This window comes from Tupaia chinensis, unplaced genomic scaffold (assembly GCF_000334495.1).
Source record: "Tupaia chinensis unplaced genomic scaffold, TupChi_1.0 Scaffold000429_1, whole genome shotgun sequence".
Taxonomy (NCBI): domain Eukaryota; kingdom Metazoa; phylum Chordata; class Mammalia; order Scandentia; family Tupaiidae; genus Tupaia; species Tupaia belangeri.
Genome location: NW_006159934.1, coordinates 215,400 through 229,568, shown reverse-complemented (window position 1 = coordinate 229,568; position 14,169 = coordinate 215,400). Strand labels below are relative to the sequence as shown.

General features: G+C 52.6%; 1 protein-coding gene across 1 annotated transcript in view; it reads left to right on the top strand.

Annotated features, from left to right (window-relative positions):
• The first annotated feature begins 3,921 nt into the window (after window positions 1-3,921).
• TRIM50 (tripartite motif containing 50) overlaps window positions 3,922-14,169 on the top strand; it is an 11,126-nt gene continuing 878 nt past the window's right edge. Inside the window, exons 1-7 of the mRNA XM_006154962.3 lie at window positions 3,922-4,064; window positions 4,553-4,963; window positions 10,178-10,273; window positions 11,224-11,454; window positions 11,542-11,564; window positions 12,549-12,673; window positions 14,033-14,169. The exon at window positions 14,033-14,169 is cut by the window's right edge and continues 878 nt beyond it. Coding sequence (XP_006155024.1) covers window positions 4,565-4,963; window positions 10,178-10,273; window positions 11,224-11,454; window positions 11,542-11,564; window positions 12,549-12,673; window positions 14,033-14,169 — 1,011 coding nt within the window. The 5' untranslated portion in view covers window positions 3,922-4,064; window positions 4,553-4,564. The remainder of the gene's footprint in view (window positions 4,065-4,552; window positions 4,964-10,177; window positions 10,274-11,223; window positions 11,455-11,541; window positions 11,565-12,548; window positions 12,674-14,032) is intronic.

Genomic DNA, 14,169 nt, shown 5'->3' with positions numbered 1-14,169 from the left:
CCCCTTGGGATTTAGGGCATGCACACACGTGCCCAGCATGATTTTTAAGGTGCAGGGTCTGAAACTCAAACTGTGCCTCAACCACTGCCACTCACTGGTCCCTATATTAGCTTTCTATCACTGTTATAACTAATTACTGCAAAGCTATAGCTGCTTAAAGCAAACCCCTCTTATTATCTCATGGTTGTGCAGGTGAGAAGCCTGGTACCATTTTCTCTGGGCTAAGATCAAGGTGGCAGCAGGGCTGCATACTCACTGGACACTCTGGGAAGAACCCACTTCCAGGTTCAGGCAAGTCCGTGGCTGAAGCCAGATCCTGCTGAGGTCTTGTCTCCTTGCTGGCTGTCAGCCAGGGGCCAACCTTAGCCACTAGAGGCCTCCCTCCCATCCTTGCACGTGGGCCCTACATCTCCCAGACAGCACGGGTGCCTGGAACCTTCTCATGCTCAGAATCCTCTTGCCTCCTCTTGTGCTGCATCTTTCTGGCTCTAGCCAAAGAAGTTCTGTTTTTAATTAATTAATTAATTATTTATTTATTTTTAAGCCAGAGAAGTTCTGCGTTGTTAAGGGCTCCTGTGATTAGATTGGGCCAGCTTACAGAATTCAGGTGTGTGACCTTAATTACATCTGCCATGTAAGGTAACATATCCATGATCCCAGGAATTAGGGCAAAGGTATCTTTTTTTGGGGGAAGCCTCTGCCTACCCCAGTTTCCTGGGTACCACACTGTCCTGGTTTTCCTACCTCCCTTGCTAAACAACTTCTCTTCTAAACATTAACAATCCTAGGGCTTTGTTCTTTGACCTCTGTTATTCTGTGTTCAGTCCCCAAGGGATCCCAACATTCCCACAGATTTCCATGTGCAATGTCCCTGAACAGGTGATACATATCCAGCTGACTTAGGGCCTCCCCTGAGCTCCGGAACTCCAGGATCCTGTGTCCAGGGTTTGTTTCACTGGTTCTCAAAGCAGTTTCTGCGGTGGCAGCAGCAGCAGCAGCAGCAGCAGCAGCGTGACCTGGGAACTTGGGACAAGTGCATGTTCTTGGGCTCATCCTGTACTCCTGACATGGAGACGGCGGGTCGGACCCAGAGGTTTTTCTTCTGACAAGGTCTTCCCGTGCTTCTGTTGTTTGCTGAAGTCCACAGGCGCTGAGCTGCTCAGCTGCTCCGGCTGGACAGCCTCGGGCTTCTGACTCTGGGTTCCCCTATGCTCTTCACCTGCATCTTGGTATTATTGGGCTGTCAGGGAAGTCATGCATTTTTGCATAGAAAAATACATCATGACTTTCCCAACGACGTAATAGTTGTTGACCATACCAGCCAGCCAGCCAGGTACTCCAGCCACCGTGATCCGGCATAGCAGTCAGAGTGGTCTTTTAAAAACATTTATAGGGCCAGCCAGTGGTGTGATTGAGGTGGCTGGATCCCACAGGGCCGACTATACTGTCTGAGTCCCAGACTCGGCAGCTTGAAAAAACCCTGGGTGCATGTGCATGCCCAGGATCCCAAGAGGAGAATGGAGAAGGGATTGTGGTGCGATCGTTCCCCATGGGGGATGCTTTCTCGCCTGTGTTTCTCTCCAGTGAGTGCACATACCCTATAGCAAAATTTTAAATGTATGTATATGTATGTGTATATATACACCTAACAGTATTACCTTGCCTGGAAAACATCTGATAGCTCCCATTGCCTTTGCAGTTAAATACAAACATTTCTCTGCCCTTCAGAGTCTTCCTTGCCAACCCCTCCGGCCTCGCCTCTGAGATTCCCTCTCACTTGTTATGTTCCTGCTATCCAGGTCTCATCTTTTCTGAGTCTCACAAACACCAAGCTCTTTCCAACCTCAGGACCTTTGCACTTGCTGAGTATTGTCTAGACTGCTGTCCTCCAGCCTTGCAGGTAATTGGCTTCTTTGTATCCTTCAGGTATCAGCTCAACTCAAAGCCATTGCTTTGCCTCTATATTGCGGTACCTCACACAGCCTGTCATGCCATCCCCTTCTTTCTCATCCCCTGCATAGCACTTACCATGTAGTATCGTGTATTTATAACCTAATCCCACCTTGCCTCTACTGTAGTATAAACTTGAAAGGACAAGGATTTTGTCTTGTTTTCTGCTGTACCACCCCCCCCCCCATACTCTGCTCAGTGCTTGATAGCAGGATCTCAGTAAATACTTGTTAAAAAAAAAAAGTCATGGGGGGACCAGCAGTTAGTGTAATGGCTATGTCGCTGGACTCCCACGTAGTTGACCGCGGTTTGGGTCCCGGACCCGGTGACTTAAAACTCACACCGGGCACATGTGCGTGTGTGCCCAAGATCCTGAGAGGAGAACGGAGAAGAAGGGATTGTGGCATGGCCATCTCCCCTGGAGGGTGATTTCTTGCTTTCTATCTCTCTGTCTCTCTCTGTCTGTCTGGTGAGCACACACGCCCTATAGCAAAAACCTCTCCAAAAAAAAAAAAAGTCATGGGAACCAGCAGATAGCGTAAAGGTTACATCACTGGACTTCCACATGGTTGACTGCGGTTCGAATCCCAGACCTGGAGGATTAAAACTCACGCTGGGCACACGTATGTGCATACCCGAAATCCCGAGAGGAGAATGGTGAAGAAGGGACTGTGGCACAGCCATCCCCCCTGGGGGGTGATTTCTTACTTTCTGTCTGTCTGGCGACCACATGCATCCTATACCAAAAATCTCTCAAAAAATGTCACAGGGCCAGCAGGTATGGTGGCTAAAGTGCTGGACTCTCACATGGCTGACCACGACCTGACAGTTTGCTTTCTCACTTTCTCTCTCTCTGTTTCTCTCTCTCTCTCTCTGGTGAGTGTATGTGCCCTATGGCAAATTTATATATATCTATGTATACATACACACACACACACATATGTGTAACTGTAATAATAAACAATTCTTAAAAAGAGAAAGTCAGGTCATATGCTATAGTCAGTAGGACTCCACAGTGGGACTATGGAGCTGGCAGCCACATGCTGACTACAGTTCAAGCCCCCAGCCTGGTTAACCTGCAGAAGACACGAAGAGCGTGCATGCACGGGATCCTGCTCAACCGAAGGACTAGCCGAAGGGGATTGTGGCGTGACCAAGCCCTGTGCAGGGCGCTTCACCCTGTCTCGCACACACTCTATTATAATAATAAGTATTATTTAGTTTCTTGCCATAGGGTTCGTGCACTTGACAGAGAGACAGAATAAGGGAAAGTGAGAAATCACCCCCCACAAGAAGGGGAGAATGGCCACACCACAACCCTTCTCCATTCTCCTCTTGGGGTTTTAGGCACACAAGCACACATGCCCAGTGTGATTTTCAAGCTTCAGGGTCTGGGACTTGAACCGTAGTTGGCCATGTGGAATCCAGCTGCTTTAACCACCACACCATCTGCTGGCCCCCATTCTATTTCTTGAGATGAAGAAATGCATAAAATATACTCTAAACTGTATGGTTAAGATTTTGTGTACCTTATATAAATTATATCTCATTTTTAAAAATCTAGATCAGTAGTGATACCTTCAAGAAACTTTTTTTCCTTTTTGTCTTTTAAGGCACTATGTTGCGTGAGCTGGCCTTGAATCGCAGTCCTCCTGCCTTAGCCTCCTGAGTAGCGGGGACTACCGGCATATGCCGCCACACTCAACTGCCTTCAAAATTCTGAAAATGAGAGAGATTCAGGAAGAGCCAAGGCTCAGCATGTTTCTGCTCCCGTTTTGGGGCGGTAAGGACTCCGCCCCTACTCCCAAGGCCAAGGCCAGCACCTGAATGTCGCTGTTATCAGAGCAAACCCAGCAGAGGCTGCCTCCCGAGTGGAGTCCCGTGATGTAATCCTGCTTCCACCTGATTCTGGGTGACCTTGGTGATACCAGGGTGTTGCTGGGAAAAGGGAGGAGTAAGGGGGCAGAGCCCAGGCAGTGCCGCAAGCGCCTAGCTGTGCTTCCAGGTCTCCACGCCTGCTGTCCCATCTTGGGAAGGAGAAGAGGCTGAGCTGTCTGGCCTGTGATGCTGGTGTGAGGCCCCGGGGGGAGGCGCAGAGGATTGTGCGATACCTGGTAATCTGATGCAGGGGCTCTCCCGGGTGTGCTGCTGGCCTGGCCAGGGGCTCCTCCTCTCTCTCTGCTGAGCTATTGTCTTAGGGGAACCTGTGGGAGATGAGGCTGGGGGCCTGCTAGGGCCCAGACTCAGGAGCAGTGTTCTGCTAGGACAGGGGAATCTGGTCTAGAATCTCCTGGGGCCGTCTATGATAAAGACAGGTTTCTGGGTCTCACTGGAGACCCCTGAAGCAGACAGATCCCTGAAGGTGGGACTCTGGAATCTCCATTATAACTATGTTTTCAACAGTTGCTTGTTTCCCTGTCTTTTCTTTTCATTTAAGCCCTTTATTTTATAGGTGAGGAAACTGAGGCCCAAGGTCATAGTGGGTTAGAACTGGAATCCAGGACTCGATCCTTCCCTCTAAAACCCTTGGAGTTGGGACTGGCTGAGAGTGCTGGCAGAGGGAGGGAGCAGGATTGAGGATGGGTGCCTGCCTGTGTTTCAGCCGCGAGCAAGGATGGCTTGGCAGGTGAGCATGCCTGAGCTGCAGGACCAGCTTCAGTGTCCCATCTGCCTGGAGGTCTTCAAGGAGCCCCTGATGTTGCAGTGTGGCCACTCCTACTGCAAGGGCTGCCTGGTCTCCCTGTCCTGCCACCTGGACTCGGAGCTCCGCTGTCCTGTGTGCCGCCAGGCGGTGGATGGCAGCAGCTCTCCACCCAACGTCTCCCTGGCCCGGGTGATAGAAGCCCTGCAGCTCCCTGGGGACCCAGAGCCTAAGGTCTGTGTGCTTCACCGAAACCCACTCAGCCTGTTCTGCGAGAAGGACCAGGAGCTCATCTGTGGTCTCTGCGGCCTGCTGGGCTCCCACCAGCACCACCGAGTCACACCTGTCTCCACCGTCTACAGCCGCATGAAGGTGGGACCAGACGGTTGCTGGGGCCAGGCGGGGAGCAAGGGCAGCACCTGGGGACTCTGGAACCCATTTCTCCACTCTCTGGTGCCATCACCTGGCACAAAGAAGGGTCCTGAGGCTGGAACTCCGTTTCCCTCCAGGCGGCTCCTGAGGCATTCATTTACTTCTCAAGTTTTGAACAGCTGCTCAAGTTTTGAACAGATCAGGTGCTAGGGGTCAGTGACATGCTCGCAGAGAGGCCCCTTCCCTGCCTTTTCTTTGCAACTGTCCTCGGTTTCTGGAATGCTCCCTGCCTGCACTCACGGGCACAGGAGGGCCGGGGCTTCAGTTCCCTGGTGGATTTCAGTGCCTGGCACGTGGTAGGTGCTTCACATGCATCTGTCGGATCCATGACTTTCTGCCCTCATGGACCAGGGCTCTAGATCTAGGAGCTCATCATTTAAGACAGATAGCAATATGGGACCTGCAGTTGGCATAATGGCTATGTCACTGGCCTCCCAAGTAGTCGACCGCGGTTTGAGTCCTGGACCCGGTGGCTTAAACTCACGCCTGGCACATGTGTGTGCCCAAGATCCCGAGAAGAGAATGGAGGAGAAGGGATTGTGGCGTGGCCATCCCCCCCTGGGGGGTGATTTCTCGCTTTCTGTCTCTCTGTCTCTCTCTGTCTGTCTGGTGAGCACACATGCCCTATAGCAACAACCTCTCCAAAAAAAAAAAAAAAAAAAAGACAGATAGCAATAATACCATGCTAGAGGACTGTGCTGATCCAAGTTTCTGAAGCTGTTTCATCTGTGCAACTTCATTTACTCCTTAGAGCAAGTCTGTGAGGCAAGCATAATGGGGTTGTTAGGTTTTTACAAACAAAGGAATGCGGTCTCAGAGGAGGTAAGGACCTTAAGGTTACTAGGCTTAAGGTCAGGGCCAGGCCTCAAACTGAGACCAGTTTTCTTTTCACTCCTCCCCCTCCCCACAACCCCTGTCTGTCTGTCTGTCTGTCTCTGGTGAGCACACGTGTCCTGTAGCAAATTAAAAACAATAACAGGGGCGCTGGACTCCCACGTGGCTGACTACAGTTTAAGTCCTAGACCTGGTGGCTAGTTTTCTTTCCTTTTTTTTTTTAAGAATTATTTTGGGAACCAGCAGGTGGCACGGTGGTTAAGAGTGCTGGACTCCCACATGGTCAACTGCAGTTCGAGTCCTGGACCTGGTGACTTGCTCTCTATCTCTCTGTCTCTCTCTAGTCAAAAATTAAAAATAATGATAATAAATAAAATATTTTAAAAAAGAATTATTTTATTTAACTTTATTTATTTTAATTATTTTAATTTGAGCAGAGAGAGAGACAGAATGACAGAGAAAGAGAGAAAGAAAGAGAGCAAGCCACCAGATCCAGGACTCTAACCCTGGTTGGTCATGTGGGAGTCCAGCACCTTTAACCACTATGCCATCTGCCAGGCCCTGGTGGCTAGTTTTCTGACTTTCTCTTTCTCTCTTCCTCTCCTCGCTCTCTCTCTCCATCTGTCTCTCTGGTGAGCGTTTGTGTCCTATAGCAAATTAAAAAATAATAAGTAAAATTAAGTAATTCTTTAAAAAAATGATAATAATAAATAAGATAAATCTAAAAAAAGGTCAGAAAAGGATCTTGTAGGAAAGAGGGCGGTTGGCGTGGTTGTCGGTGGAGGGAGAGGGAAGGGAGTAAAAGAGTAATGACAGCTGTAGGTGAGGGGGCGGGGAAAGGAAAGGCAGACATCCCCCCCCCCACCACACACACACACACACACACACACGGAGGCTGTTCCACCCCACACACACACGGAGGCTGTTCCAGGGACTTGGCTGACTGCCCTGAGTGGCATTTCTTGTTCTTTCCACCCCAGGAAGTCAGTAGGAAACGTGCAGACGGCTGGCAGGTCGCCCTCCAGCCCCTCTTACCCACACACATGTCCTGCGTCTGACACGAGCTCAGCTCTGTGCTGGCCCCTGTGGGGCGGGCTGGGAGAACCCTTGCCCTGCCTGGGGAGCTGACCATCAAGGGCTGATGTCAGCATGTCAAGTGCTGCTGTCAAGGTTCAATATAGGCAATATAGGTAAGATCTTCTAGAACATGAGTCCTGCATGGTTTGAAGCGGTCAGGAAGGCTTCCTGGAGGGACTAGCTTGCTAAGCTGAGGCCTGAACAACAAAGAGGACTTGCTAGGAGAAGAGGAGGAAGAGCCGTTTAGGTATAAACACAGCACGTACAAAAGACGAGGAGGCACACAGCACGCGGGCACGTGTGAGGACACAGAAGGCATTCCAGTCAGCTGGGGCAGGGTGAGCGGCAGTGAGATGGCAGGGGAGGTGGGCTGGGACCGGGCCGTGGAAAAACCTGTGTGACACGGGGAAGAATTTGGAGTCTATTCAGGCCCAAGGGCAGGAGCACTGGAGGTTGTGATGTCAGATCCTTCTGTCTGGAGGGTAGGCCGAAGAGTAAGGCTGGAGGACAGCGAGATAGGAAAGCCAGGAGTAGGTAGGTGGAAGTCGGGAAGGAGGTCTGAGATAGATTTGGGAAATGTTTAGAAGGTAGAAAAGAAGAGGGACCAGCAGTTAGCGTAATGGCTATGTCGCTGGACTCCCATGTAGTCAACTGTGGTTTGAGTCCCGGACCCGGTGGCTTGAACTCACGCTGGGTGCGTGTGCGTGCGTGCCCAAGATCCCGAGAGGAGAAAGGAGGAGAAGGGATTGCGGCGTGACCATCCCCCCTGGGGGGGTGATTTCTCGCTTTCTGTCTCTCTCTGTCTGTCTGGTGAGCTCATGCGCCCTATAGCAAAAAAAACTCTCCTCCCCCCCAAAAAAAAGAAGGTAGGAAAGAAGAAACCCTAACAACCAAATGTGGGAAGGAGAGAGAGCAGGGAGGAGCCAGAGCGGGCAGGTGGGCAGGATGAGCAGCTGAGTCAGGGCACCGGAGACCTGGACTGACCAGGAGAGAAGCGAAGTGGGCTCATTTGTGCATGGGTGGCGATTGGAGCTGCCGGTGTGGAGGAAGCCCACCTGGGAGGATCAGCAGGGGGAAACACTGGTGGTGGGTGCCCCTGAGGAGCAGCAGAGTTAATGTTTGAATAGAGAGAGAAAGGAAGCCCCAAAAGGGGGCAGAAAGTATAGAGAGAAGGGAGCAGGAATACTGGCTAAGTGTGGCCTCCTGGAACTCAGAGGGACAAACATTCATTCATTCAGTTGTTGCAGGGCAGGTGTGCTTGCTCTGGAGAGAGACCCAGACAGGGAGAGGGAAAGTGAGAAAGCACCCCCCGTGGAGGGCGGCCATATGGCAGCCCCTTCTCCATTTTTCCTTTTGGATTTTGGTCACACACACGTGGACATGCATCCATTGTTTTTTTCAAGCTTTCAGTTCTGGGTCTTGAATCTCATAGTCGGCCACATGGGATCCAGCGACCTTAACCACCACGCTGGAGCGGACTGAGCTTTTCTTTTTTAAAATTTGCTATAGGGCATGTGCACTCACTGGGGAGACAGAGAGAGGAAAAGTGAGGAAGCATCCCCCATGGAGGGTTACCACACTGGGATCCGTCCTCTGTTTTCTTACTGGCATTTGGAACACACATGCACATGTACCCCGTATGGTTCTCAAGCCGCTGGGCCTAGATCCAAGTCGTGCAGTTAGCTATGTGGGATCCAGCTGCCCCACTATGCCACCAGCTGGCCCTGGGTGGAGCATTTTAAGAACAAGATCCCTGTGTGAGATCTGTGAGGTCTGAAGAGTTGGTCAGATGTAGCAGTAAACATAAATGATCTTGGGGGCCAGCTGGTGGTCTAGTGGTTAAGGCCGTGTGTTTCAAGTCCCAGACCTGGTGGCTAGAAAAACATGTTGGGCGACTGCGTGTGCATGCCCAAAATCCTGAGAGGAGACTGGAGAAGAGATTGCGGCATGGCTGTCCATCCCCTCTGGGAGACGCTTTCTCACTTTCTGTCTCTGGAGAGTGCGCATACCCTATAGCAAATTGGGGGAAAAAATATCAGTGATCTTGGCAAGAGTGGGTTTAAGGGAGAGTGGAATGAGGAGGCCCGTTGCTGGATGAGGAAATCGAGTCTGTGCTTTATTAGCAGAAGCCTGTGTGGAGAGAGGGAAGCTGGCTGGGAGCTTGTCCATTCTTTCCGGGTAGGAGCCTGGGTCCCCATTTTGAAGTTGGGGTTTTATGATCCCAGGACTCCTCTCTGAGGCCACGCAGCGTGCGACTGAATCCCACTCTGTCTGCTCCTCTCCGGCGTGCCTGTCCTCTCCTATTTGTGCAGACCTTGAGTACCTGCGCGATTCATTGGTCCGTTCACTTCCTTTCCTCTCCCTGTGGCCCAGGCCATGAGAAGGACTGGTCCCATCTCTCTGGCCCAGCAGGACGGCCATTTCAACACCCATTCTGGGCTTCTGTGAGAGCTAATGCCCCCTCATCCTGGACAAGGACGCTGCGCCATTTGTCCCTACACATGCTTGATTCTTAGCTCAGCTCCCCTCCAAGACAGCCAGCTCTCTCGTGCTTGGGAACGATCCAAGCCAAAGATTCTGTATTACTCCGTGTGTGTGAACTGGCAGGAGCTCTGGCCAAGCAGCGGAGCCAGACGGTGGTGGTTCAGGAGTCCTGTGAGCACCCCAAAGGTTGGAATTGGGGCCTGGGCAGCCTGAGAGAAGGTTTGTGTCGCCTTGGGAGGCCCCACATCCCACATCTGTGTCTAAATCAGCCAGAGTCCCATGTCTCAGGGAGTGGGACTCACCAGGTTTAACCAGGCCACTCTGAGCACCTCTGGCCCCAGACTTAGCCTCACTCAGGGCCAGCCTTTTTGTGATGACTCTTGGTGAAACACCTTCTAATTCTGGATCTGCTGGTGACCAGAGTGCTCGCTTGGCGGGACCCTGCTGGGGGGGCATTCGGTGTGGGGAGTGTGACAGTTGTCACTCTCTGATGCCATGGTGACTTCCAGATGACTGTAATGACATTGGCATTCCATCCCTCTCCATGGCATCAATCCCTGCCATCAGTGTGGACGCTTCTGGAAGAATCTTACCTAGTTGGGAGTGAAGGGCATCTGGGTAGCTCTAGTTCCCACTCAGGTTCCACTGGGAGTGCTTGTAGCCGCTGGGAAACCTCTAAGAAGAGTGGAGGGCCACAAGCCCAGAGCCCAGAGGGTGCTGGGCCCCGCCACTCTTGGGGTCATGGCATGTCGCCCCCAGGAGGAGCTCGCAGCCCTCATCTCAGACCTGAAGCAGGAGCAGAAGGAGGTGGATGAGCACATCGCCAAGCTGGTGAACAACAGGACGCGGATTGCCGTGAGTGCCCTTGCCCTCTGGCCCCTACCCTCTGCCCCAGCCCTGGGACCAGACACCTTCACTTTCCCAAAGAGCCCAGTTCTCATCTGCCCTTGACAGAAAACCCGGCCTTCTCTGTAAAGCCAGATTTCAAAGCATTCCAGGGCAGGGTGGGGAAGTGCAAATCCTCTTATGGGAATTCAGCCCAGTTGTCAGGACTGGCTCCAAGCTGGCTTTTGCCCTCTGTGCCCTTGGGACAGAGATAACCCAGAACCTAAGTCCCAGAGGTAAACAGATCAAAGCTTGGCAGACTCTTTGCCCCTAGATCCACCTCTGTCTGCTTGACCTTGGCAGCCGGGTCTCTTCCCAGCAGCTGGGAGAAGACCTGAGAGCGCACTGGGAGTGTGGAGGCAGGCCCTGGAGGAGGTGGAAACAGGAGCGAGCCTGCCCCGAGCCTGCAGGTCTCTTCTAGCCCTCCTCACCCTGGAGGGAGGTGGAACTACCTTCTGCTGGAGGCAAGACTCAGGGCCTGCAGGAAACCCAAGACCATCTTACTCCAAAGTTGTCTCCGCCAGGGCCTTTCAGATGTTTTCCAGTTATAGAACCTGGTGATAAAACAACATTTCGTGCGCACAGTTAATAGTTAAAACAGAAACAGGCACTCTGTGATGCAGGAGCTGGGGTCTTGCTTCTTTACTCAGCTCCCTTCCTGAAAAGCTGTCTGGGCCGGCCACTCCTGCCTGCCCTAGGCCTGTGCCAGCCTCACCCCACCACTGGTCACTCTCCCACGCCTGGCCACCCCTAGGGGTCCCCAGGTACAGTGTGACCTCCTGGCAATGTCAGCCCATGCAGCCTTCTCTGGGGCTCAGGTTGAAGGACCAGCCCAGTTGGGAAGGCCCAGGAGGGCCCTGGGGACACAGAGGCCAGCCCTAGCCAGGCAGCTTGGCTGTGACCAGTCCTCCCTGTCCCAGAATGAGTCCGATGTCTTCAGCTGGGTGATCCGCCGCGAGTTCCAGGAGCTGCACCACCTGGTGGATGAGGAGAAGGCCCGCTGCCTGGAGGGGCTGGGGGGTCACACTCGCGGCCTGGTGGCCTCCCTGGACATGCAGCTGGAGCAGGCTCAGGGCACACGGGAGCGGCTTGCCCAGGCCACACATGTGCTGGAGCAGTTTGGTAACGAGAGTCACCACGAGTTCATCCGGGTGAGTGGACAAGGGAGTGTCCCTTGGGGCCTCTGCCTTCCACATGGCCACCCTCTAGCTTTAACTTGCCCTTCTCTTGTCTTGCAGAAGTTCCACTCTATGGCCTCCAGGTGAGAGCCTCAGGAAGCCACGGGGGGATCTCAGTGAAGGTCTGGGGCTCGAACATGGGCATCTCGTCTCCACTGGCTTCTCCATTTGGCTTACCCAGTGCCTCAGGAGCAGCTGCCTATATCCAGTTCTGTAACAGCCCAGGGCAAATAGAAAAGTCAGGTCCCTGCCTTTGGGGGTCTTGCAGACTTGGGGAAAGCGATCGGTGAACTGTGGGCACATCCCTGTGGGTACTTAAGATGGATAGCCTCATGCTGCGGAAATACGACAGGAAGAGGAGACATTGTTGGGGGGAAGGGGTGTTGATGTAGACAGAGACGCACAGGTGCCACAGCGGAGCAGGGACCCAGCTCAGGATCCAGCCTGCCAGGCGGGCACAGTGGGGAAATAGTGTGTGGAAGGCTGAGGGGGTGTTCAGACTTTGGGGTGTTCTAAGAAGTTCAGCATTGCTGCGGGGTAAGGTACGGTGATGGGGAGATGAGGTGGGAGAAGTGGAGGTGGTTCACGTGTGAGGTCTTGAAACACGCTCTACGAATTATGGGAAGAGAGTAGAGCCGATGAGTGAACGATGCCTGCACTTCCTAGCTTTCCTCAAACCTGCGTGTGGGTCTCCTTGTTTCCTCAAGCTTCTCTTTGTCTTAGAGACAATTCAGTTAGGTGACAGGGGTTTAAATGAATGGACGGAAAGTCTGCGTTAGTCTGGAGCAGGTATCCACTCTAGACCTAAGCGTCTGCATTTTGACCAGATCCCAGGTGAGGCCAGTGCTGCTGGTTCCTGGTCCTGCCCTTGGAGAACCTTGATGAGGTGTTTCCCCTACTAGGAAGGAGGCAGGTCCTCGAAGAAGGGGGCTGGAGGGGGAAGTGCGAGGCCCCATGGGTGTAGTCCCAAGCATGGATTTGGCTGGCTGGACTCCACTGGGGGATGCAGGGGTGGTGAGGGGCCGGGTGGACTCAGCTCTCCTGTCACTGTGAGCTGTTCCGTGCAGATCAGAGCTCCAGCAGGCCCGGCCCTTGGAAGGCACATTCAGCCCCATCTCCTTCAAGCCAGGCCTCCACCAGGCCGACATCAAGCTGACTGTGTGGAAAAGGCTCTTCCGGAAAGTTCTGCCAGGTAAGGCCCAGCCCATCCTCCTTTCCCAGGGTGGGCAGCAGTTTATCGATCGCCATCAGAGAGATGTAAGGCTACAGAGAACACTGAGGCAGGTATGCACGGGTCACGAGATCATGGGGCTGGGGCGCCAGCAGAGAGCTGAGGTCTGAGCTCCGCTCGCCTCTTACTGGCTGGGTAAGCTGTGTAATTTCTAAGCCTCAGCTTCCTCCTCTCTAGAGGGGCTAACACCCACCTGGCTGGGCTGCGTAGTTGTGTACATATGCAAGTTCACGTGTGTAGTTTAGAGCTTAATGAATGGCAGCTAGTCTTTTCTGTCAAACAACTTGGCCAGTCAGTGGTGTGGTGGTTATGGTAGCTGGATCCTACATGGCTAAGTGTGCAGTTCAAGTCTCAGAGCTGCCAACCTAGGGTTGGTTTCCACTTTCCTTTTCTCTCTTCAGCTACCTCACACAGCCTATAGGAAATTTAAAAACAAAAGAGCTTAACTCATTTAATTAATTACTTTATTACTGTCATGCTGTTTACTGATACATAAGAGAGATCAGTCCACAGACTAGTTTCATCTACCAGAAGCAAAAGCAGGGTTTATATAGAAATAAAGAGGCCAGCAGGTAGCCTAGTAGTTAAGGCACTGGATTTCCACATGGTTGACCCTGGTTTGAGTCCCAGACCCGGTGTCTTGAAACTCACCCTGGGTGTATGTGCATGTGTGCCCAAAATCCCAGGAGGAGAATGGAAGAGAAGGGATTGTAGCATGGTCCTCCCTTCTAGGGAATGATTTATTTTTCCTTCTGTCTTTCCAGTGAGTCGACATGCCCTACAGCAAAAACCTCTCTAAAAAAATTTTAAAAAGAAAGAAGTGAGAAAAACCTGCAATCTGTGACTAGCACACCTCATTGGCACATTTTGGGGTAAACCGATGTTTGTGGCTAGCAAAAGGGCAGTCAGGATAACTCTCCACATAGGCTGACTAGCTAGCTACTGGAATAGCTGCAGTTGTGAAAGATTCTCCAGGAAAACCTCGAGGGCTGAGCAAGGGAGCACGTGTGACCGGTTGTCTTCTAAGTCCTTCCATTGCACTTCCTCTGAGGCAGGCTTCTCTCCCTTACCAGAGTCCCTGGGCTCAGCGGCTCAGCGTCACTTTCCCCTAGTCATCAAGCTTTGCTGGCATCATTCTTTCAACAGACAGCCCTGTGCCTGACCCCTTTCGGGCCCTGGGGGTAAAAGATGAGGCCGAGCTAGTTCCTCTCCAAGGAGCGAGGAGCGAGGAGCGAGGAGCGCAGGGTCCGCCTGCAGCCTCTCTGGGGCAGGTCTGCTGCCTCTGAGGTGTAACTGTGCCTTCTCTGATCCCTTTCCTAGCTCCAGAGTCTCTCAGGCTGGACCCTGCCACCGCTCACCCCCTCCTGGAGCTCTCCAAGGGCAACACTGTGGTGCAGTGTGGGCTCCTGGCTCAGCGGCGGGCCAGCCAGCCGGAGCGCTTTGACTGCAGTACCTGC